The 24,177-nt window shown below is 47.3% G+C and overlaps 2 protein-coding genes across 4 annotated transcripts in view; one reads left to right on the top strand and one right to left on the bottom strand.

Moving 5' to 3' along the window:
- Positions 1-18,873, bottom strand: part of LOC105495033 (SDS3 homolog, SIN3A corepressor complex component) — a 55,582-nt gene extending 36,709 nt beyond the window's left edge. The window contains exons 1-6 of the mRNA XM_011764167.3: positions 18,568-18,873; positions 15,195-15,264; positions 10,717-10,772; positions 8,419-8,490; positions 4,632-4,651; positions 3,238-3,394 (exon numbers count right to left, since the gene is read on the bottom strand). Of these exons, the coding sequence (XP_011762469.1) occupies positions 3,238-3,394; positions 4,632-4,651; positions 8,419-8,490; positions 10,717-10,772; positions 15,195-15,264; positions 18,568-18,709 (517 nt within the window). The 5' untranslated portion in view covers positions 18,710-18,873. The remainder of the gene's footprint in view (positions 1-3,237; positions 3,395-4,631; positions 4,652-8,418; positions 8,491-10,716; positions 10,773-15,194; positions 15,265-18,567) is intronic.
- A 3,603-nt stretch (positions 18,874-22,476) lies between these two features.
- Positions 22,477-24,177, top strand: part of LOC105495041 (TAO kinase 3) — a 232,723-nt gene continuing 231,022 nt past the window's right edge. For 2 of the 3 annotated variants that reach the window (XM_071070996.1, XM_071070992.1), the window contains exon 1: positions 22,477-22,734. The gene's annotated coding sequence lies outside the window, so the exon portion shown is untranslated. The remainder of the gene's footprint in view (positions 22,735-24,177) is intronic. The other variant, XM_071070997.1, reaches the window with a different exon arrangement.

Genomic DNA, 24,177 nt, shown 5'->3' on the forward strand with positions numbered 1-24,177 from the left:
TTCTATCATCCCCTGGCCAAATGAGAAAACCCTACCTCAGAATTGAATCTGTGACAGTGCCAGGATTCAGCCCTGGTCTATCAGCCTGCAAAGTTAGCTCTAATATATTTATGTAATGCTTGGTTCAGTGTAAGTGCTTGGGAAACAGACTTCTATTCTGACATTGTTATGACTCGTGGTACCAGCCATGAACCCACCATCTTCTAAAGGAAACTCAGTCTTTACTAGGGTCACAGGTGGCTTTCACTGGGGAAGCCTAAGGATTGGAAGACGCCCCTGGTGAGCAAGAACTTACAAAAGAAAAGGAAGTAGCAGGTAGTGAACTACAGGAAGAAAGGAGAGAAGAGTAAGAGAAAGAAAAACACATTAAAAATGGTAAAGCTCCCCACATTTTAAAGCTCATAAAGTTCTCATCGAATATTTGGATTACTTGTAGTCTTGGCCTCTGCTTCAGAGAAATCTCACCCTCAGGCAAGTGTATCTATAACCTCACTACTGAAGTGTGCTCTGGCCAGCAGGATCAGTGCCCCCCCGGGAAGGTGGTCAGAAATATAGGATCTCAGGTGGGGGCGGTGGCTCATACCTATAATCCCAGCACTTTGGGGGGTTGAGGTGGGCGGATCACCTGAGGTCAGGAGTTCGAGACCAGCTGGCCAACATGGTGAAACCCTGTCTCTGCTAAAAATACAAAAATGAGCTAGGCATGGTAGTGTATGCCTGTAATCCCAGCTACCTGGGAGGCTGAGCAGGAGAATCGCTTGAATACGGGAGGCGGAGGTTGCAGTGAGCCGAGACTGCACCACTGCACTCCAGCCTGGGCGACAAAAACAAAAAAATTAAATTAAAAAAAAAGAAAGAAAGAAATGCAGGATCTCAGCCTCCACTCCAAAGCCGCTGAAACAGAATCCGCATTTTATCAAGACCCCACTGACCTAACACACTGAAGCTGGGCTGCACTGACCATAATTCATCCTAGCTTCTCTACGCACACTCACTCATTTCTGCCTGAACAACCCAGTTTCCCTAAGTTTTCCACAAGAGATTTGGGCGGTAAACAGTACCTCTTGCCAATTCCTATGGAGGTTTGTAAACGCTTTAAGTCATGGTGGGAATGAGCAGGTCGCCAAATACACCCGTTTCCGGTGGGTTATTTGGACCAAGCTTCTCATCAGCCTCTTATCCTACTTCGCTTTTCAAGAGATGTTCATGTTGAACCAAAAACGGAGACTTTAAAAAGTATCTTTTCAGGGCAGAGCTGGGCAACAATGATATTGGGCATCAATCCACAAAGGTGAACTAAGTCACTCAATTAGAGGAATGAAATCAAGCCTTTAATCCAACACCATAGCAGCACCATCTGTGGAAATGCTAATTACCCTTCTAGCTCCAGCGCCTTGTCTTCCAACACTCCATCATTACCTTGGCAGTGCTTTCCATACCAAGGGTACCAAATGGCTTGAGGAAGGACATCCGTACCTTTAATGCCCATGGCTAGCTTTAAACACTTCTGTAATCAATTTTATTGCGTTACAAATGATTTCCCTGAATTTATTTGTCTTTTCTACCCTGGCAGGCTCAGCCTCAAGTCACTGAGGATGCCTCCTGTCCCAGTTAAGATTCTGGCTGTAAAACTGCCTGGCCAAACAATATCAATTGCTTGTCAATAATTAGGATGCCAAATCACAGGTAAGGTGATGATACCCTTTGCCACAGATGGAAAGGGAGCAGCTATAAACGGATAATATTTCCCACTAGCCTAATGAAGGCTCCCAAACATCTGGTGGCTCTAGCAGACAGCCATGAGGCATCGATGCCAGTCACAGCCACTATCAAAGGAAATGGTGTGCAGGTCCAAAAGCCGGCAGACTGGTACCAGACAAGGTACCACGTTGCTACTGGTCTAATTAAATAAGCACTTCCACAAGAATAAGACTATACTGCCTGAAGCTGTGTTTTGGCATCCATTCTCACAAAAAAAAAAAAAAAATTTTCTGAGCTGCTTTCAGAGGCCTTCAAAGAGCTCACTTCTTTTGCCAAGTCTTTCTACAAGGAAGCTAACAGACGAGAGATTTTTCAAAAGTCAGACCCCACCTCAGGCACAACCACATTCTCTTAAGTGTACCATGAGGATTGGAGCCAGAGGTCTGTGTCAGTCAGAAGGCCAAGCTGGTTCACAACACCAGGAATATACGGAGGGGAACAAAGATCTTAACTGGCTACTTTTAATTTCAAAGTCAGCCCTGAGAACATCCACAAAAACATTGCATGCATTTCCTATGGAACCCTGCTAAAATCAGACACGCCAGAGCCCCAGCACTTTCTGAATTGTAAGAGTTAAATTTGGGGATGTACAGAAAGGCATGCCACCTCCATATCCAAGTGACAAACTCACCACTGACTTGCCTTGCAGTATTTGCCAAGTTCCAAAATAGCAAGTTCAAGCCAATTCCCTATATCCTTCTAGGAATCATCGGTCTACATATGGCAACAGAAGAGTCGGCCCATATTGTTTCTCCCTGAAACCTGCCTACAACCTGCTGAGTTCCCATATGTGGATTACTAAATCCTAGAAGGTTAGAAAGGGATTGGCTCTGAGTCTCATGTAACTTTCCTACCTCCATGGGAAAATAGTTCAGTTTAGCTATCCTGTTGGAATCATATCAAGTCTTTCTGAAATGTTCACAGTAACACCTGGCAGGAGAGATCTAATAGCACAGAAGATAGAGCCAAAAGCTTTTGTTCTTACATCTAGGTCAAAGGAAGACAATACCTCTTCTGTAATTAAGGTAGACCGGAAAAAAACAAAGCAGAGGGATTCCCATCACCACAGGGGACTTGGGTAAGCAATGTGGGGACATAACCAAGATACAAATGGCAGCGGACCCAGGAATTAAGTAGAGCCTAAGCCAGAGCTTGCCATTACTATTAAAAGTCTAGCAACTATTGAAGACCTGTTATGCACAGGACACTGTACTAGGCACTCATATGTCTAACCACAATCCTGTGAGAGGGTATGATCAGCCCCATTTCATAGAGGAGAAAACAGACTCAGAGAAGTTAAGCAGCTTAACCAAGGTCACACAGCCAACAGAAGGTGGAGGAGGAACTCTCATTTATAAGGTCAAAACCCACTCTCCACCTTGCTCTGCTCTTGAGATGTAAGACAAAAGTAACTGGAACAGCCCTTCACAGCCCCGCTCAGGACCCCCAGGATCCCACCCCATAGGGCCTTCCTACCTCCAGTCAGTTCCATTGTCAGCTTTTCGTTTTCAATCATTTTCTTCTTTTCTTCTAGCTCAGCAATCAGGTTCTCTTTCAGCTCAACCTTCTTGTCTTCAAATTCTTTCACTGCTGCCTTCTTTTCTTTAATGTAATTTCGTTCCACTTGTTCAGTCTGAGCAAAAGAGAAACACAGGCTGGGAGTACACGGCCCTGGAAGCCATGGCTCCAACTCAAAGTCTAGGCCTGTCCTCAACAGCAAAGAAAACACCTTTGCTAGAAACATGACATACAGAGTTTCCCTCTCACACACACGCTTGCAGTAACGGCGTGTCTGAGAGCAAGCTTTCCAATGAATGTGTAAAATCAGACCCACATGACTTTTGCTTATTTTTGAGTATACCTCACTTGCTACGCAGATATTTTTCTCTCGTCCACATCCTATATTTTATACTAAAACACATTTCTCAAAGGGAGTAAATAATTGCTCATGAAGTTACAGCTTCAAAGGGAAATAGGAGATTCTACATTGTGTATATTCAAAAAATAATCACAAGATATTGAGGCCAGATAGCATAAATTACTATTATTTTTGATACAGCAAGACAAAAGAATGGAACATCATTTAGTAAGTGTCTGAACCCCAAAGTACACAAATATTGATATTATACTAAGACAAAAGTTGTATATGCCTCTGCTTTTCAAATCTCGCCATTGTGGTGAGTGACATCGGGGCCTGTGGTGGGCTAGGGATGTGTGTACCTCACTTGAGTATACCTTCAGGCTGATCACGTGATCCTTCCAGCTGAGTGACTATGGGCATCAAACTGATTTAAGGAAAGTGGGTTCCAATAATGTGGCTCTGAAAAACCACAACTTTCTCCAAAAGTGACCCCCACACACATGCTAGCCACCCTGGGAGCAGTACATCACTAAAGATACAGGCCCTCATCTCTGGATCACAGCACAGAGTCTGACACAGAACCAGCACTCAGGTGTCCATAGAATGAAAGGAAAAATTAGAAATCTGTCTTTTTTTATTGGCCCAGAGAATTGCAGCTGTAAAACAGAACCGCTGAGCCGATTCAGAGACTGAACTACTTCAAGGACCAATATCAAACTATTAGGCCGTTATAACTTAGAAACTTCCAAACAGCTCTAATGCGGGATAAAAGTCAATAAGCAGTGAGGGGTGAGTATTCCTTATTCCCTTGTGATAAGCAGAGGCTGCTCAACAACCAATGACCAGACAGGATGTCTGAGCTGAGACCAAATGTCCTTTAGTCAAACAGAACAGTGGTGAAGGCTTCCAAACCATCTACTTGGTGATAGAAGGAAAAGCCACCAGATCAGGACTGCAAGATTCCAGTCTCAGAAAGGGCCTGCAAACCCAGAAGATCTGTGGCACTTACTTCCAGCTGGAGGAAGAGTTCTGCAAGAGATAAAAAGTGTAATTAGATTTGCTAGGCTGTGCCACCTTTCTAGACAGTGATGTTAGCATTCATTTAGAAGCAGTAATTGCTTTCTGAAAGCATGTTACACAGAGCAAATGTTTTCATCAGTGAAATGTTGATATACACGAAGGGAAAGGACGCAAGAAGTACTCAAGTCTAGTTAAAATGTGGCCTTGCCAGCCAGCCAACATGGCGAAACCCGTCTCTACTAAAAATACAAAAATTAGCCAGGCATGGTGGCAGGCACCTGTAATCCCAACTACTCGAGAGGCTGAGGCAGGCAGGAGACTCACTTGAACCTGAGAGGCAGAGGTTGCAGTGAGCCGAGATTGTGCCACTGTACTACAGCCTGGGTGACAGAGCGAAACCTGGTCAAAAAAAATAAAAAAATATGTGGCCCTGAACATACCAGCTGTGGCAGTTCCACCTGAGGGTAAAAAACGTGCAGCAGGAACGAAACTCCCCTGGCAAAATAAACTTATCCCTTCTTTCACTCAGTCCAGCCGCCAACAGTCCCCATAGTAGCAGGATGGGTCAAGAAGAAATAATGTAATTACTCCAGAAACAGAGTGGATATGACGTTTTAAAGCAGTGGTCCCCAACCTTTTTGTCACCAGGGACCAGTTTGGTGGAAGACAATTCTCCCACGGACTGGGACAGGGCAGGGGGTCAGGCGTTGGGTGAAGGGAGGCAGCCCAGTGTTCTGCAGCCTGGGGGCTGGCGACCCCTGGTTTTTTGGTGGGGTTGGTTTTTTTGAGAAAGAGTCTCACTCTGTCACCCAGGCTGAAGTGCAGTGCCATGATCTTGACTCACAGCAACCTTCACGTCCTGGGTTCAAGCAATTCTACTGCTTCAGCCTCCCAAGTAGCTGGGATTAAAGGTGCGAACCACCACGCCTGGCTTATTTTTGTATTTTTAGTAGAGACGGGGTTTCACCATGTTGGCCAGGCTGGTCTTGAACTCCTGACCTCAGGTGATCCACCGGCCTCAGCTCCCAGAGTGCTGGGATTACAAGTGTGAGCCACTACATCTGGCCAAGACCCCCTTTTTAAAGCACTATATGAAGGACTATGTGTGGTAAGGAAGGACCTTCACAGACAATCCACAGGACAGAGGCTCCAGGCACACCTGGGGTTTCACTGTCAGGTCGCCAAGTTCTGCTCACACTGGTGTCTGCCCCTGCAATGCCCTCTGATCTCCTATTCACATTCCCAAGTTCCTGACCGAATGCAGCCCCCTCCTGAGGCCTTTCCTGCTGACTCTTCACACATCATGCCCTTCAGATGCCTTAAAGCACCCATCTAACAGCACTCAACAACTTAGTTACACCTACCATGTGCCGGATGATTAGTAACCGTTACCTAGCAGCTCCCCTCACCACCAGATTTACAATAGAGTACAAACCTGTCTACAAACCTGCACCAACTTGAAGTAAAACTGCTTCATGGCTTCTACTCTTTCCTGGGTGACACGGGGCTGTGCATACAGTCCACAAAGATTCTCCAGGGGGTGCTATTCTCAGTCTACCATGGGCCCCTTTGTAAACCTGGCAAATGCTATGAATCCCTTCCCCAGAAAAAAGGACATATACAAACTCCACAGAATGCTGACAGTTCCAGGAACCCCAGATTAAAAGCCCAGATGTTGATTAATAGTTGTTGACAGAGAAAATTAATTGAGGAAAGGGACAAGCCACTCATTATTTGTTTAGCCCCTGAAATCCTACCCACTTTGGCACTGGGAATTGCTGGGCATAGGAACCCAGGCACACCCAACCCAACGTGATCATTCCTGTAACAACTTCAGACCCGTACCATGCACAAGTGGGCCAGACAGCTTGGAGTTCTGTGCCATTCCGAGAAATCATGCCTCACACCAACAAGCTAAAATGACAATTAGCACTTAGAGGTGGCAGTGGTTTTAGTTAAAGCAGCCAGACATCACTAAAGCAGGTGGATCATCTCTGCAAAGAATGTGCTTTTTAAAGCTCAAGTCGTGACTGATTTAGGAGCTCTTCTGCATTTTTACCTAGGAGAGGGAAATGTGAAAGAACACATGAGGGCCGGGCACATTGGCTCATGCCTGTAATCCCAACACTTTGGGAGGCCAACGGGAGCTGGGCGGATCACCTGAGGTCAGGAGTTCAAGACCAGCCTGGCCAACACAGTGAAATCCTATCTCTACTAAAATTACAAAATTAGCCAGGTGTGGTGGCAGGCGCCTGTAATTCCAGCAACTTGGGAGGCTGAGGCACAAGAATCCCTTGAACCCGGGAGGTGGAGGTTGCAGTGAGCTGAGAGAGCACCACCACACTCCAGCCTGGGCGACAGAGTGAGACTCTGTCTCAAAAAAAAGAAAGAAAGAAAGAACACGCGAGGACATGATTGAGAGTCTGCGCAGAATGAAGAAAAACAACTCAATACTCACTCTGCTGTTCTAACTTCAGAAATATGACTCACATCCATTTTCTTTCCTGATTTCCATCTTATGCCAATTCCATGAGGTATTAATATTCCCCTCTATAGATGGGGAAATTGAGGTTTCAAGAGCAAATATTCTGCTTAAAGGATCACATCTAAAGTGAGGAGGCAGGATCTGAACCTAAGACCACCTCTTTCCACAAGTGCCACCTTCTTTATCTGCTAAAGGCGAAGTCTAGGAAGAGCAACCGGTTGAGGATTTTCAAGACATCTCAAGGAGGAGCTTCAGGAACTCAGAGTAGAATGGGGGTAACAGCAGGGAGAGGCAGGAGGTGGAAAGGCAGAGAGCTAATAGCTGGGGCTGTACTTTCTCAGCGCCCACACGCACTTCAGCCCCTTTTCTATCTGTTGGTATGCACTGGGCAGCTTCTCACTGAGGAGAGATAGTGAAGGGTTGGAGAGTCACTGGCCCAGAATGAAAGATGACGGTGGCATGAGGAATGGCACCCCACCCGCATTCTAAAACCCATCATTACTCTACCATCGCAGGAACAAGGACTCTGCTGGCACCCAAACTGCTGGCCGATGATGAGTGTTAAAAACTCTACACATACACGAGATTTCCTATAATCTCAGGAATTCACGTTTACACACTTTAAACAGTTGTCACATCTTACTTTCTGCATGGTTCTTTAACTCGGTCTTCCTTAACTTTACACATGTGGTATCTTTTGTCAATGAAACACCAAGTTTCCTCAAGTCAAAGCAATGCGTTACATGACTTTACACTGCTCGCAGTGCTTAGATGTAGCAGGTGCTTAATTCATTTTTGTTGAATGAATAGATTTACTGTATACAACCAACCAAAAGTGTGCCTTTTCTCTAAATTCTTATAGAAATAATACTCGGGGAAAATAACAAGAGGACCCTCCCCAATCCTAGCACAGAATACCAAAAGAAACAAACTTAAAATGGGACAAAAACAACCTACAATCCTTTTCCTCAGCCGCACTTCTGATTGTACACCAGGCCAGCCATGCGGCCATGAGCAAGAGTTGCAGGTGCAAGACTACTCTTGGGGTACCAGAGAGAACAACCGAACTGCAAGGAGCCTCCTCAGACACCCTCCACTACTGGGCCATTCCTTAGCAAAAGATGAAACCACTTTCCATAACCACAGTTTGGAAGTCTCTTTTTCGAAAGCTCTCCCTGACAGAACATCTGGGACACGTTTTGGAGAACAGCTCTCAGGGCTACATTACTCTGATGATCGGCAAACGGTGGAACATTTAAAGATGATTCATTTCCATTTAAAGGAGCCTTACCTGCATTCCGTATCCTCTCTTTGTACTGCTGATCTAGTTTTTTCATTCTCTTCTGATATTCCTGTAATGTACCTGATTTCGAACATTTAAAAAATAAAATTATTGTGAATATCAATCTGCCCTACATTTTGTTTCCTAAAATTATTCTGTAGCATCAACACTGACTGTTTCACTAACACCAAAGGAAGACATACCTCCGCAGAGTTAACTCTGGTTCTTAACCAAGGCACACAGCAGAAACCACTAGGGGCCTATTTAAAGTCCACCCAACCCAGTGGATCAAGGGTCTGCAGTGAGTGAGGGGGAGTGCAACAGTGCCAACATCTCCACACTGTTCTGATCAGTTGCCGCAACAGTCTGAATCAACGGGCCTTCCTTTACTGGAAAAGGTTCATTCTCCTTCAGTAAGGTCTAGATCCATGCTCTCCAGTAGAACCTTCTGCAATGGTATAACGTTTTATATTTGCAATGTCCAATATGGCAGCCACTAACCATTTTGTGGCTATTTTAGCACTTGAAATGTAGCTAGTGGAACTGAAGAACTAAATTATTAATTAAATTTAAACAGCCACATGTGGCTAGTGACAACATTAAACAGATCAGGTATAGATTCTAACCAAATCACTATTCATTCCATTGCTCTTCCCACAAAACAGTTAATTATGAGGGGCACATCTTGTGGGGGAAGTGTTTCCTGATTATAATGCCCAACCTTGGGCTAGTCCAAGGGTGTGGATCACTCACAAGCAATAAAAGCACATACTAGAAAAAGCAGTTTCAGGCCAGGCACGGTGGCTCATGCCTGTAATCCCAGCACTTTGGGAGGCGGAGGTAGGCGGATCACCTGAGGTCGGGAGTTCAAGACCAGCCTGGCCAACGTGGTGAAACCCTGTCTCTACTAAAAATACAAGAAATCAGCCGGGCCTGGTGGCGGGTGTCTGTAATCCCAGCTACTTGGGAGGCTGATGCAGGAGAATCGCTTGAACCCAGAAGGTGGAGGTTGCAGTGAGCCGAGATCGCGCCTCCGTACTCCAGCCTAGGTGACCAAAGCGAAACTCAGCCTCGGGGGGGAAAAAAAAAAAAAAAAAAAAGCAAAGAAAAAGCAAAAGCTGTTTCACTGACAAGAGGACTCCACAATATGAAAGCGAAGAGCTCACTGCCACAGCTAACTCTCCCCAGGACCTCGCAGTGTGCACACCGCTGTGCTAGACGCTCCTTGTGCATAATCACATGTACTCTCACTTTCTTCATTTTCCAGATCAGAAAACAGATTAAACAAGAGGAACTGGTGTGCCCAAGGTCACATAAACATTTGGTTTAGAAAAAACAGTAAAACTTTATTCTTTGATAACGATGTCTCTCCTAAAAACATCTAGCTTTAGGCACAGTGACGTTCAATTCGTGTTCCACTGAAAGTCCCAAGTGAGATTTCATTTGAAGAAAAATCTCACACATATTGGAAATAAATTTTTCAAAATCAAGGAGTTTGAGGAATCACCACTTTACTGACAGCAAAAGATAGCAAAATGTACTGGATAGCTAAGATCAGCCAGACCACGTTTTTTTTTGTTGTTTTTTTTTTTGGTTTTTTTTTTGAGACGGAGTCTCGCTCTGTCGCCCAGGCTGGAGTGCAGTGGCCGGATCTCAGCTCACTGCAAGCTCCGCCTCCCGGGTTTACGCCATTCTCCTGCCTCAGCCTCCCCAGTAGCTGGGATTACAGGCGCCCACCACCTCGCCTGGCTAGTTTTTTGTATTTTTTAGTAGAGACGGGGTTTCACCGGGTTAGCCAGGATGGTCTTGATCTGCTGACCTTGTGATCCACCCGTCTCGGCCTCCCAAAGTGCTGGGATTACAGGCTTGAGCCACCGCGCCCGGCCAGACCACGTTTTAGATAACTCCCACAGAGAAGTGAAATACATAGATTACAAGGGTTTGTAATATTAAGAAGCATATTTAGAAATGCAGGTTTTGGCCGGGCGCGGTGGCTCAAGCCTGTAATCCCAGCACTTTGGGAGGCCGAGACGGGCGGATCACGAGGTCAGGAGATCGAGACCATCCTGGCTAACACAGTGAAACCCCGTCTCTACTAAAAATGCAAAAAAAACTAGCCGGGCGTGGTGGCGGGTGCCTGTAGTCCCAGCTACTCGGGAGGCTGAGGCCGGAGAATGGCGTAAACCCGGGAGGCGGAGCTTGCAGTGAGCTGAGATCCGGCCACTGCACTCCAGCCTGGGCGGCAGAGCGAGACTCCGTCTCAAAAAAAAAAAAAAAAAAAGAAATGCAGGTTTCAATCACACCAACCTTCTTGTAGTTGTTGCAACTGCCTCTTGAGAGAAGCCAGTTTGTCCTGATACATCCTATTGAAAAACAAAAAAAAAGTCACACTAACAGATAAAAACATTCAATACTCAATTCCAAAATAACCTACTCACAGAAATTAGCTGGGCTGTTATGGGAAGGTCATTAATGTCCCTTCAAGGAAGAAAGGAGACTAAAGTCTGCTTGCTGGCTTAAAATGCACCAGCAGCCACAGGGATCAGAAAGGAACAAGAACCCTGGGTTCCTCAATCTTATTCTAATTTTGTAGATTCTCCCATGTTATCCCACCTTTAGAGAACTCATCTAAAACTTGCAACGATAGCAGATTTTAATAAATAAGTGACAATGATAAACAGGCAAGAACACACACAATGTAGAAATGGCATGAAACACAACTCTTACATCAACTCTACAATTAGATTGTAAGTTACAAGGGAGTAAGATTATGCCTTCAGCATGTTTTCTATGCAGATAAGCTCAACAGTGTAAGAACTAAGTTAATAAACCTTCATGTCATTTTTTCAACCACTACTCTTTTAGGATCAGAGAAATAATAGTAATTCAGAAAGAAAAGTTAAAAGGCAGCATTTACTTGCAGCCCCAGCCGGATGGGAACACATAGCATACACAAAGCAAAAGCATTTGGTATGTTAGTTTTTTCCTCTCACACCTAATGGATTATAGGCAGTCATAACTTCAGCAAGTCAGCCTGAAGGTAGGTTCCACATATCAATCACATTTCAGCAAATATTTTTGCTTCTACCTGAAAAACACCCCCAATTTAACAGTGATAAAAACAAGATTTGTGATCTGAAAGAACACTGTCCAACATATAACAAGCACAATAACCTTTTGGTATATGTGCTGCTGAAGTGAGCACATGGGCGTGATAACCTTTTTAGTGCTCAAATAAGGGCTGCAAATACAACCCAACCCTCTGTAAGGGGAGGAGAGTAGGCAGAATTTGAGACTCACACATGTCTGACTCTTTTAGGGCAAATTCTGATGTACTTTCGATGTTCACCTTGAATTACACGAGGCATTCCATTTTAACCGAAATTATTTTCTATATCATCAAATACTAAGGGAGGCCAGGCACGGTGGCTCCCACCTGTAATCCCAGCTCTTTAGGAGGCCAAGGCGGGTGGATCACGTTCGAGACCAACCTGACCATCATGGTGAAACCCTGTCTCTACTAAAAAAAAAAAAAAAAATTAGCCAGACGTGGTGGTGGGCGCCTGTAATCCCAGCTACTGGGGAGGCTGAGGCAGAAGAATAGCTTGAATCCAGGAGGTGGAGGTTGCAGTGAGCTGAGATCATGCCACTGCACTCCAGCCTGGGTGACAGAGCGAGACCCCACCTCAAAAAAAAAAAAAAAAAAAAAAGAAACACTAAGGGGCACAATCAAAAGATCATCTCGAAATGTTGAAACCTATCAAGTACAGGAGAGGGAACAAATGAGTAAACCATGTACAAGTATTTACAAACCCAAGCTATTAAATTTTTCACTTTGAGAGCGCCAGTCAATACCTTTGAATTCAGAGCCTGTCAATACTGACAGATTGAAGAAGTAAGCAACAGCAGCAAAAAATTCACATTCATGGAGATCATGCATGAGGAAAAGAACAGGTATGTAAAAATACCTCTCAAATGGTCAAGGTAAACCAAGCTTTTTGCTTGAAGAGAATAAAAAGCAAGCACAGCTTCAGAAATGAAACTGTGAGAAGGATCAAATGAATTATTAAAGTAATCCTTCTTAGGCCAAGGTAGGAGGATCACTTGAGGCCAGGAGTTTGAAACCAGCCTGGGCAACATCATAAGACCCCATCTCTACAAAAAATTAAAAAATCAGCCAGGCATGGTGACATGTGCCTGTAGTCCTAGCTACTTGGAAGGCTGAGGCAGGAGGATCACTTGAGCTCAGAAGTCTGAGGCTGCATTGAGCCATGATTGTGCCACTGCACTCCAGCCTGGGCAACAGAGCAAGACCCCGTCTCTTAAAAAAAAAAAAAAAAAAAAAAAAAGGCTGGGCACGTTGGCTCATTCTTGTAATCCTAGCACTCCAGGAGGCCAAAACAGGAGAAATGCTTGAGCTCAGGCATTCGAAACCAGCCTGAGTAACACAGTGAGACCTTATTTCTACTAAAAATTCTAAAAATCAGCTGGGCATGGTGGCACGTGCCTATTGTCCGAGCTATTTGGAAGGCTGAGGTGGGAGGATCAATGGATTGAGCCCTGGAGGTTGAGACTGCAGTGAGCTGCTATCACACCACTGCACTCCAGCCCAGGCAACAAAGCAAGATCCTATCTCAAAAAAAAAGTGGCCCAGCACGATGGCTCAGACCTGTAATCTCAACACGACAGGAGGCTGAGGCAGGCCCTGAGGTCAGGAGTTCAAGACCAGCCTGGCCAACATGGTGAAACCCCGTCTCTACTAAAAATACAAAAAAAAAAAAAACAAAAAAAACAAAAAACTCAGCCAGCCGTGGTGGCACATGCCTATAGTCCCAGCTACTCAGGAGGCTTAGCCACGACAATCACTTGAACTCAGGCGGTGGAGGTTGCACTGAGCCGAGATTGTGCCATTGCACTCCAGCCTGGGCGACAGAGTGAGACTCTGCTTCAAAAAAAAAAAAAAAGTACTCCGTCTTTATTCAGCACTGGTTAGACCCAGCTGAATTACCCCTTTGAATTTTAAAGCACAAAAACAATGGGAGAACCCAGAGGATGGCCACAAAACATTTGCAAAAAGGACCTAAAGGGAAAGGAACATGGATCATCTTGTTAAAAGGTAAAGAACTTTAAAAATCTGACACATTCAACAAATACATATTAAATATACTTTATACCGTTTTCCATCTGGGTGTACCCTAAAAGTGAGTGAGGTTTTTCTCTCTCTTGAATCTGTTCAGCTATGGCTCTGTCTGAAGACAATGAGGAGGCTTGGGTGAGAGCATGTGCAAACACAGACAGAACACTGGCCTGAGAGTCAGCATGTGGCCAGGCAGGGTGGCTCACGCCTGTAATCCCAGCACTTTGGGAGACCAAAGCGGGTGGATTACCTGAGGGCAAGAGCTTTGACATCAGCCTGGCCAACATGGAGAAACCCCGTCTCTATTAAAAATACGAAAATTATTAGCCGGGCGTGGTGGCATGTGCCTGTAGTCCTGGCTACTCGGGAGGCTGGGGCAGGAGAATTGCTTGAGCCCAGGAGGCAGAGGTTGCAGTAAGCCGAGATCATGCCACTGCACTCCAGCCTGGGCAACAGAGCGAGACTCGGTCTCCACAAAAAATAAATAAATACATACAAAAATTAGCCAGGCATGGTGGTACATGCCTGTAATCCCAGCTACTTGGGAGGCTGAGGCAGGAGAATCACTTGAACCTGGGAGGTGGAGGTTGCGGTGAGCCAAGATTGCGCCACTGCACTCCAGCCTGGGAGACTGAGTGAGACTCTTGTCTCAAAAAAAAAATTAAATAAATAAATACAAATAAATAAATAAATGAGAGTCAGCAGCCCTGCTTTTCAACTGGGGCTTCTCTGAGCTCTCCAGGCCTCCAGCACCTTGTCTAGCACGTTAGTGCAGTGAGTTCACACTCATCTGAGAACCAGCTGCTTCAAGACACCAATTATCCTCTCTGTGCATTGGTTTGCCCACTAAAAAAGAAAAAAAAAAAAAGGCCGGGCACAGTGGCTCACGCCCATAATCCCAGCACTTTGGAAGGCCGAGGTGGGCAGATCACGAGCTCAGGAGTGCGAGACCAGCCTGGCCAACGTGGTGAAACCCCGTCTCTACTAAAAATACAAAACTTAGCTGGGCGTGGTAGCATGCACCTGTAGTCCCAGCTACTCAGGAGGCTGAGGCGGGAGAATCATTTGAGCCTGGGAGGCGGAGGTTGCAGTGAGCCGAGATCCTGCCACTGCACTCCTGTATGGGCGACAGAGCGAGGCTCTGTCTCAAAAAAAAAAAAAACAGTAAGTGGTAAAAGGTCCTTTCCTGTTGTACGGCCTCATTCCCTCCCCTGTGTCCACTGCCCTCAAGATTCTTTCTAGGGAGTACTCAACAGAGTCTTATAATGTGAAGAATGATTAAATGTAATTAATTTAAAGTAGAGAAATTGCAAATATACATGGTCTTTGGAAGCGCTATGGTCAAAATCATACACACAAGGTCACTACAGATTAAGTATCCCTTATCTGAAATGCTTTGGGATCAGAAGTGTTTTGGATTTTTTCAAATTTTAGATTATTTGCAACATACTTACCAGCTGAGCACCCCAAATCCAAAACTCGGAAATCTTAAATAGTGCAAGGAGCATTTCCTTTGAGCATCATGCTGGCACTCAGGAAGTTTTAGTTTTGGGAGCATTTGAGATTTCAGATTTAGGATGCTCAATGTATAAAAAGATTTTGTTGTCAATTCTATGTTCCAGTAAAGACACAGGCAAATCATACTCACTGTTCCTTCATTTCTACATAGTCTTCTTCATCATGCTTTGCCAGGTCAGTTTCACTAGCATCCTCAGTGTCTGAATAAAGTTAGGAAAGAGGGACTAGTTAAAAATCATAATTCACAGAGCTGGCATCACCTGACACAGAGTAGGCACTCAATAAACTCCTGTAAAATCAATTTCTATTCAATGCAGGCTGGCACAAAGCCATCCATGAAAAACATTACATACAGTTAGTAGGCCATCCCTATCTGCAAACGTGAAACCTGTGGACATGGAAGGCCAATGCAAAGAATTTGAGTATCCTGAGGTTATGATATCCATCAAGTCCCGGAACCAGTCCCCCATGAATACTGAGGGACAGCTGTACTTCAGAAAAGAAAAGGCCATTTCCAACTTACTGTCAGATTTATGCAAAAAGCTTGCCTTTACCTGAAATGCAGCCACAGAATAGGGTGTCTCAGACACAGGCAGTTATGGTGAAGGCTGCTACTTCTGCAGAAACAACAATGCCGGCAATTTAAGAAAGGAGATGCGGGCGTAAGACCGGATACTGCAAGCAGTCAAGCCTTACTCACTGTTCCAGAAAAAAACCAGTATGTACATTCTCTCTTGATACATACCCAGTTGGAACCTTTCACACATTTTACATCAGGATACATGATTGTCCCTCAGTATCCGCGGGGGAATGGTTCCTGCAACTCCCTTGGATACCAAAATCCTCAGTTGCTCGTCTTTGACAAAATGGCACAGTATTTGCATATAACCTACGCACATCTTCCAGTATACTTTTTTTTTTTATGAGACACAGTCTCATTCTGTCACCCAGGCTGGAGTGCAGTGGCACGATCTCGGCTCACTGAAACCTCCACCTTCTGGGTTCAAACGATTCTCCTGCCTCAGCTTCCCAAATAGCTGGGATTACAGGGGTGCACCACCACGCCCAGCTAATTTTTGTATTTTTAGTAGAGACGGAGTTTCACCATGTTGGCCAGGCTGGTCTCGAACTCCTGGCCTCAACTGAACCGCCTGCCTCGGCCTCCCAAAGTGCTGGGATCACAGGCATGAGCCACCATGCCTGGACAACAGTACACTTTAAATCATTTCTAGATTACTTACAATATCCAGGCCAGGCATGGCGGCTCATGCCTGTAATCCCCGCACTTTGGAAGGCCAAAGCGGGTGAATCACCTGAGGCCAGGAGTTCCAGACCATCCTGGCCAACATAGAGAAACCCCATCTCTACTAAAAACACAAAAGTTAAGGCCGGGTGCATTGGCTCACGCCTGTAATCCCAGCACTTTGGGAGGCCAAAGCAGGTGGTTTACCTGAGGTCGGGAGTTTGAGACCAGCCTGACCAACATGGAGAAACCCCCTCTCTACTCAAAATACAAAATTAGCTGGGGGTGGTGGCGCATGCCTGTAATCCCAGCTACTCCCAGCTACTTGAGAGGCTGAGGCAGGAGAATGGCTTGAGCTGAGATCGCGCCACTGCACTCCACCCTGGGCAACAAGAGCGAAACTCCATCTCACAAAAAAAAAAAAAAAAAAAAACAAAACCCCAAAAATTAGCCAGGCATGGTGGCAGGTGCCTGTAATTCCAACGACTCCGGAAGCTGAGGCAGGAGAATTGCTTGAACCCCGGAGATGGAGGTTGCAGTGAACTGAGATTGTGACACTGCACACCAGCCTGGGTGATAGAGTGAGACTCCACCTCAAAAAAAAAAAAAAAGGTGACTTACAATATCCAATAAAATGTAAATACTATGTAAGTAGCTGTTACACTACACTGTTTAGGAATAACAAAAAAAGTCTGCACATGTTCAGTACGGATTCAATTTTTTCCGGAATATTTTTGAGCTGCGCTTGGTTGAATTCACAGATGTAGAATTCACAGACATGGAGCGCCAACTGTATACAATAAAAAAGGTAATCTGACACAAATAAATATTTTCCAAGTTACAACTAAAGGGAACAAGGAGGAGGCCAGATGATCAAACGAAAATTGTTTCAAAACATCTTAAACATTGCTCTTAGAACAAGCATTAATGGCTGGGGTGTCTACAAATTTTTAACAGCCCCTATACTGCAAGGAAAAAAAAACCCTCAATTTTGGCTCCACCGCGCCCCCTCGTGGGGATGAGATGCAGCGCAAGTGCTTCACATTCAAAATCTCTGGTTAAGCCTTGTCTTCGGATGGAGTTAAACCGAATGCAGTCCTTCAACTTTCCATGTCATGCATATGCAGCTGTCTTTTGTAAGGCTGTTGCAGATCCAATTCCCCACAAACCCTTCTCCCCTCCTTCAGTTAAGAGGCCTTCCCTGAGTTCCTGTCATGGTCAGCCACATTACTTGGCACTCGGGAAATTCAGATGAATAAAACGTATGCACCTTTCCAAACAGCTGGTCTAGCTTTTGCTCCACGGCCCGATTTTGTCCCAGAATATTCCATTCACATATAGATCTCTCTTTATCTCCTCTTTCTTCTCCCTTGATCTTTCATATTTCATCACCTTCCTCCTCCTCCATCCCTCCAAAATAGCGTCCTCACACTTGCCAAATTATAAAGCTCAGTTTGAAAAGCAAGGCTCTGAGACGCTGTGATGACAGTGTAAAGAGCATGGGACTGAAAACACACCACCTGGGGACCATTAAGCAAACCCCTCCCTCTCTTACCTGTTTCCGGGAGGGGGGCGGGTGGGGAGAACATTTACTGAGTATTTACTGTACCAGGCCAAGTACTTTATGCGCATGTCATTTAATCCCTATACCGACCCTAGGAAGTGCTTTCTAGGTCAGGTGTGGGAATTAAACAGCTTCATTACAGCTGGGTAAATCGAGGCTGGAAAACTTTAGTTTACAAAGCTGAGTTAAGTGACAGAGCCAAATTTAAACCTGTATCTGGCTGGTTCCAGGTCCCTTTCCTTTAACCAACCTGAGTTATCAATACTGTCCTACCTAAAGCATAGCTGACATGCATTTCGGGGGTGGGGAGGGGCAACTTTGGACTCTGATGCTCTCAGACACAAAAAACGGGGGAACTACACTCGGTGCATTCAGTAAATGAGTTTCTCATTCCTACTAGTGAAGATGTGAGGTTCAATCAGAGACGGCTGGGAGGGAGGACGGGGTCTTAAAGGGACCCCCAGCGTGACAACGTCTAAGTCCCCTCTCCCCATCACAGTCAAGTGTAACGCACCCAAGGCTTCCCCGCTACTCCAGCGCGAAGGGGAGTAACTTCCCCGAGTCCCGCAACTCCCGGCGGCCCCTCCACGCAGCCCCAGGCCCCAGAGGCCGCCCCGCCCCTCTCCCAAGCAGCCCCACCCCCTCCCTAGCGGTCCCACCTCCGCTCCCGGCGGCCGGGAGAGCTGCAGGACTCACCTTCGTCCGACTCGCGGCCCCGACAGCTGCGCTCGTCGTCCTCGGCGCTCTCCAGCTCTTCGTCCTCCTCGGGGTAGTACTCGGGGGCCGGCGGCGCTCCAGCCTGGGCCGGGGCCGGGGCCAGCAGCCCCGCGGCACTCATGTCGCCTCTGACCGCAGCTGAGCGTGGCCCAGGGACACCGCGGCCACCCGCCCTCGGTACTCGCCGTCTGCCTAGCAGCGTCCGAGGGAGCCCCCAACTCGAGGAGCGGGAGCCGCGGCGACCCCTTCCCGGTCTCCGCCGAGCTCCGCCCCCCGCGCCCGCGCTCGGCAACCGGGGCCTCGCGCCGCGGGCGACTTCCGGGTCGAGAGCTGCCCGACGACGGCCTGACTCCGCCATCCTTGGGGGAGTGGATATGCCGCTGGACGCCCAGTCGCCACAACCTCAGCCCTTTCATCGCCGTCTTAAAATCCTTAAAGTATAGTGGGGGAGGGGCGGAGCCAGGTTCTCTAGAGTCAGGCAAATCTACGGGCAGGCCCAGCAGCCATCAGGACCCCGAGGCTCGCAGGCGACTTCCGGAAACAGCCGCCAGGCGGCGCCTGGAGCTAGAACTAAAGCAGGGATCGTTAGCGACCTAGGGGCGGAGGGTTTGAAGGGCCCTTGGCAGGTGGAGGTGGTCTCTAATCTAAGCAGGGGAACCACGCGAACTGCCCCCTTGTTAGGTCGGAAAACCTAGACATCCAGAGTGTGCGTGATCATGCAGCCTGGCTCCTCCTGTGACTACTTAGAGCTTTATTAAGAGCTAAAAGACAAGGATGCTGATATTCCATCCTGGGGACAGCAAAACAGTATTTTCCCAGCCCTTAGGAATCCTTTCTATTTGTGTAAGGTTTATTCGATAAGATGTTCCCCCGGTTTTACAAACGAGAAACGAGCTGTCGTTTGCCTAAAAAAAAATAGCAACGTCCAGTCTGATTTTTTAGACTCGGAGACCCAGGCCTTCCGCGGTACAGCTGTCTTGAATATTGATTTTTTCAAAGGTGCTTTTGCCTAATCCAACAGCTTGCTCTGAGCTCTCAACTGAAGAAGGGGAGAATTTGCCTACCAGAAGTTATTTGGCTAAGCAAGACCTACGTGGAAGCTTAAAAACCAGGAGAGCTGAGTATCTGCAAGAATTAATTTGTGGGATTCCCTCTGAGTAGAAGAGGGACACGGTGTTACAAGTTTTGCTCAAAGAATAGATTTAAGGTGTCCCTTTAGCTAAGAGCAGTGTGGTCTAGTTGTGTGTAGCGAGAAAAAAGGATAAGGTTTTTAATGGTTTATCCAAAGTAGCCCCACTTTCATGTTCCACCCGAGTCTCCGTAGGAAACGCAACCAGTAGTGAAAACACATGGGAAAACCAGGGTGGAACCGAATATTCCCATTCTCAGACCTTTTGTGATCAAATTTCTCTCTGAATTGGCCCCCATGGACTCTTCTAAAAATGAAACATTATTCTCATCCCATTTATTTTGACATTTATTTACTACCTTGTTTTAATTAAAATCTTGGCTCTATTTGTAAGGGATTTTTTGTCCCAACAAAACTAAAGAATTTCCAGAATGGAATGCTAAGATGTCTTTCCAGGAGTTCCGAGATCTTCTGAAGCGCCTTCTAAATAAGAATCATTCTCAGATCTCACCAGGTCTGCCATCTATATTTAAACTAGGATTTCGGAACTGTCTCGTGTCCAAAAGATGAAGTCATTTTCTTTTTTTGTGCTGTTGGAGCACATCTAAATTATTTGCAATCAACTATATTGAGTAACTTGCGTTCCTATCAGTAGCAATAATCATAGTGCAGAAAAAGCAAAGATTTTAGAAATCAACAGTTCATTGATACAATGAATTTTTAAGTTTATTTCGTTGCTAAATGGTTTCCTTTCAAGACGCTGAGATTTTTATCATGCTTATGTTTTACTGCTATCTTGACTGCAAACAGCATCTGTAAATGGTCATGCATTTCTTTTTTATATGTAATGAACAGACACAACTGAGCACTTGGGTGATGAAACCTTACCCCATTTTTTCTACCCAGATTGCCAGCTGCAGAACTAAAAAATGCTCGTAAGTGAAGGTGGACCTACTCAAAAAAATTATGTTGTGGCTTTAGTCTTACCCAACCTTTAGATTTATTTAATATGATTTTGGACAGTCGCTAATCTCCTGTAAAAACCAAGTTTCCTCAAAACCAAGTTTTACCACCTTGAAATCTTTTTCTGTATGCCTTCTCACAATGGTACTCAGTCACCGCTCAGCAACTCGACTTGACTTGAAGTGAAGTGCTGCCAGCCCCATTTCCACAACTTCTTTGCTTCCAGGCCTTCTCTGCCTACCCTAACACCGAAACTGAAACTTTAAAAGGGGACATCACAATTGGAATGGAGTATGATTTTTTTTTTTTCTTTTTTTTGAAACGGAGTTTTGCTCTTTTGCCCAGGCTGGAGTGAAGTGGCATGATCTCAACTCACTGCAACCTCCACCTCCTGGGTTCAAGCGATTCTCCTGCCTCAGCCTTTCGAGTAGCTGGGATTACAGGCGTGTACCACCACGCCCCACTAATTTTTGTAATTTTAGTAGAGACGGGATTTCACCATGTTGGCCAGGCTGGTCTGGAACTCTTGACCTCAGGTGATGAATGGAGTATGATTCTTAAACACTAGAAGAAACATGTATACTGTTTAGAACACAAACACATTTTGTCAGCTGGAGTTAAAAAGTTAACAATCGAGGGTTCTCTGAGAACTAAGGCCCTGTGTACATCTGACAAAACTGAGGATCAAAATGTGTTCCTGAAACGAAACAATTTCTTCATCAAATGCTAAATTCTAAAGTCCATAAACTTACTTAGGGTATTAAGAGTAAGGAAAGCAGTTTTCTGTTTCCGGTGTTGATTTGATCAGCATATCCAGTTTCACAAAAATAACACAAATGGGTCTTAGTAGCATGATGCACTTTCACCCCTGGCAGGCACTATCCTTTAGCGTGGATCAAGAGGAGTCTCTGATTATCACATATTACACTTGGGTCAAAGCTCGTTATCCTTTGGCCCCTCGTTCACATAAAATCATTAAAACCTGTGGCCCTGGAAAAAGGTTACACTGAATAAGTTTGCTGAAACCTTGTTAAGCTAATAATAGGGTTCCCCTACCAGTCTTTCTACTGTCATAAAAACCTACAAACTGAAAATTTCTAAAGCTTTGTTCTTGCACCCATCAAAATGTGCCCTGCATTGAACGCTTAGTTGGGCAAAGTATGCACCAAGTACTGTGTGGAGATTTTTTTTCCCCCAACGGTACCAAACTGACGGCTGCTGAACTCAATGCAAGGAGAAGCAATTCCCTTGCAAGAGATTTTAAAAAGAAATGGTTTAAATCCAGGAAATTTTTACAAATCCTGGGCAAATAAATGCTATATTAGTTCATGGCAGAATTACTAAGAAAGCTGTGCAAGGTCTAGCGAGGGACTGGGGTCCTCCCCAAAGGCTTTAACATGGTGGTCCCTGGGAATCTCCCAAGAAAAGTAAAGGCGTGGGGAGAAGCGCCATGAACTTTGACCCGAGAGCAGCACAAACAAGACTGACCGCACCCCAGGCGGGCCCGTGGGTTACTAAAGTTGCAAGGTCTTCCGCGTCTGAGGAGACCCCGCCCTGCCCTGTCCCGCCCACCGACAACTCCGCCAATCCTCGGGCTCCATCGACCTCTCGGCTTCCCAGGCTCTATCAATCAAATACCTATATACGGCCCCGGCCCTGTGCCCCGCGATCAGGGAAGGTCAGTAGATTGCCTATTGGAGCCCACTGGGGGCGTGGTCCGGGGGTAGGGGGCGGGCGGACTAAGACGGTGGGGCGGGGCGTGCTCGGCGCAGTCGGGTGCGATTGGCCACCCCTGGCAGGAGCCGCACCTCGGACAGCAGCAGCGGCGGCCGCGGGAGGGTCCCTGTGGCGCCGGGCGGCGGGGTCCTGCGTGTAGAGTGGGGCGCAACGCGGAGATCGCGAGCAGAGGCTCTGCACAGCCTGATCCGGCACTCGGCGACCGGACCCAAGGATCCGCCGAGGAACAAGCCACAGGAGAGCGACTCAGGAACAAGTGTGGGAGAGGAAGCGGCGGCGGCGGCGCCGGGCCCGGGGGTGGTGACAGCAGGTCTGAGGTGAGAGCACCGGGGCGCCGGGCGGTGACAGTGGGAGCCGAGGCGGCGGGACCCCAGGCGGAGTGAGGGCGCGGGGGACCCGAGTGAGGGGAGTTCGGGAGCGGGCTCGACAGTGCAGACTGTGGAGAGGAGACCCCGGGAGGGACCGGGACTGCGAGTGAGGAGAGAGGACTCCGAGAGGTACCGAGGCAGTGGCTCTGAGTGGAGAGGACTCCGAGAGGATCCAAGACTGAAAGTCTGAGGGGAGAGGTCCCCAAGAGGGGCCGGAACAGTGCGCGTGAGAGGAGGGGACCCGGAGAGGGGCTGGGGTAGCGGGGTGAGGCACTAGGATAGGAGAATGAGGGGAGGGGTCCCCCGAGGGACCAGGTCCCGGAAAGGGTCCGGGACAGCCGGGAGAGGGGAAGGGTCCTCGAGAGGAGCCGGCACTGAGAGTCTGAGAGATGGGGACCCCGAGAGGGGCTGGGACAGCACTCGGGGAGAGGAGACCCTGAGTTGAGGGGAGGGGACCCAGAGAGGAGCCGGGACAGAGTGAAGAGAGGGGACCGATCAGGGGATGTGAAGACAGGGGACCCCCCCAAGAAGGCTTAGAACAGAGTGTGAGAAGACCCCAGGAAAGGCCAGGACAGCGGGAGAAGAGGAGGGGTCCCGGAGAGGGGCTGGGCTGGGACAGCGGAGCTGAGAGCAGGACACCCCGAGAGAGGCAGGGACAGCGGGTGTGAGCAGGGAGACCCCGAGAGGGGCCAGGACGGCGGGGTAAGAGGAGGGGACCCCCAGAGGGCACGGGACAGCGCATGCGAGCGTGGGACCCCGAGAGGGGCTTTGAGCGTCGGTTGCAGGCGCGGACCCCGAGGGAGGAGCGGTGAGCCAGGGCTGTGGGTCGGGCCCCCAGTCAGCACAGCGGGGGCCCGGCGTGAGCAGCGAGGGAGCGGGCGGGGGGTCGCGCTCGCTAAGTTGCGGGAGCCCCCCAGGAACGGCCGCGGCGGGGAGCCTGGGTCGCGGTCGCGGCGTCGAGCGAGTAGGAGCCGGCGGCAGCGCAGACGAGTGGAGCGGGGAGGTGCTCCCAGGGTCTGGCATCAGCGACCTCCCTGAGGGTGAAGAGTGAGCCCCCTGGACTCCGGGGGGACTCTGGAGCCAGTTTATGTAAGGGAAACATCTGCGAAGTGGAATGCACGGGCTGGAGGAGCTGGAGGGGCTGGTGGGGCTGGCCGCAGGACAAAGATCTTGGAATGATCAAGAGACCTGCGCCGCCTTACCTCTTCTCACTGACCCGCTGGCTTCGCATTCGTTCCTTAGAGTTTGATGTGATGCCTTGAAAGCGAGGGGCTTCCTGATCTTAATGAAAAGGTCAGGTGAAAAGTTGGAAGGGGCTTCTTCAAACCTCCCCCACTTCCCCCACCGCAAGAAGTTGAAAGGGACAGGGATCCTTTTGGAGACCCGTGTTTT

This window comes from Macaca nemestrina, chromosome 10 (assembly GCF_043159975.1).
Source record: "Macaca nemestrina isolate mMacNem1 chromosome 10, mMacNem.hap1, whole genome shotgun sequence".
NCBI classification, from domain to species: domain Eukaryota; kingdom Metazoa; phylum Chordata; class Mammalia; order Primates; family Cercopithecidae; genus Macaca; species Macaca nemestrina.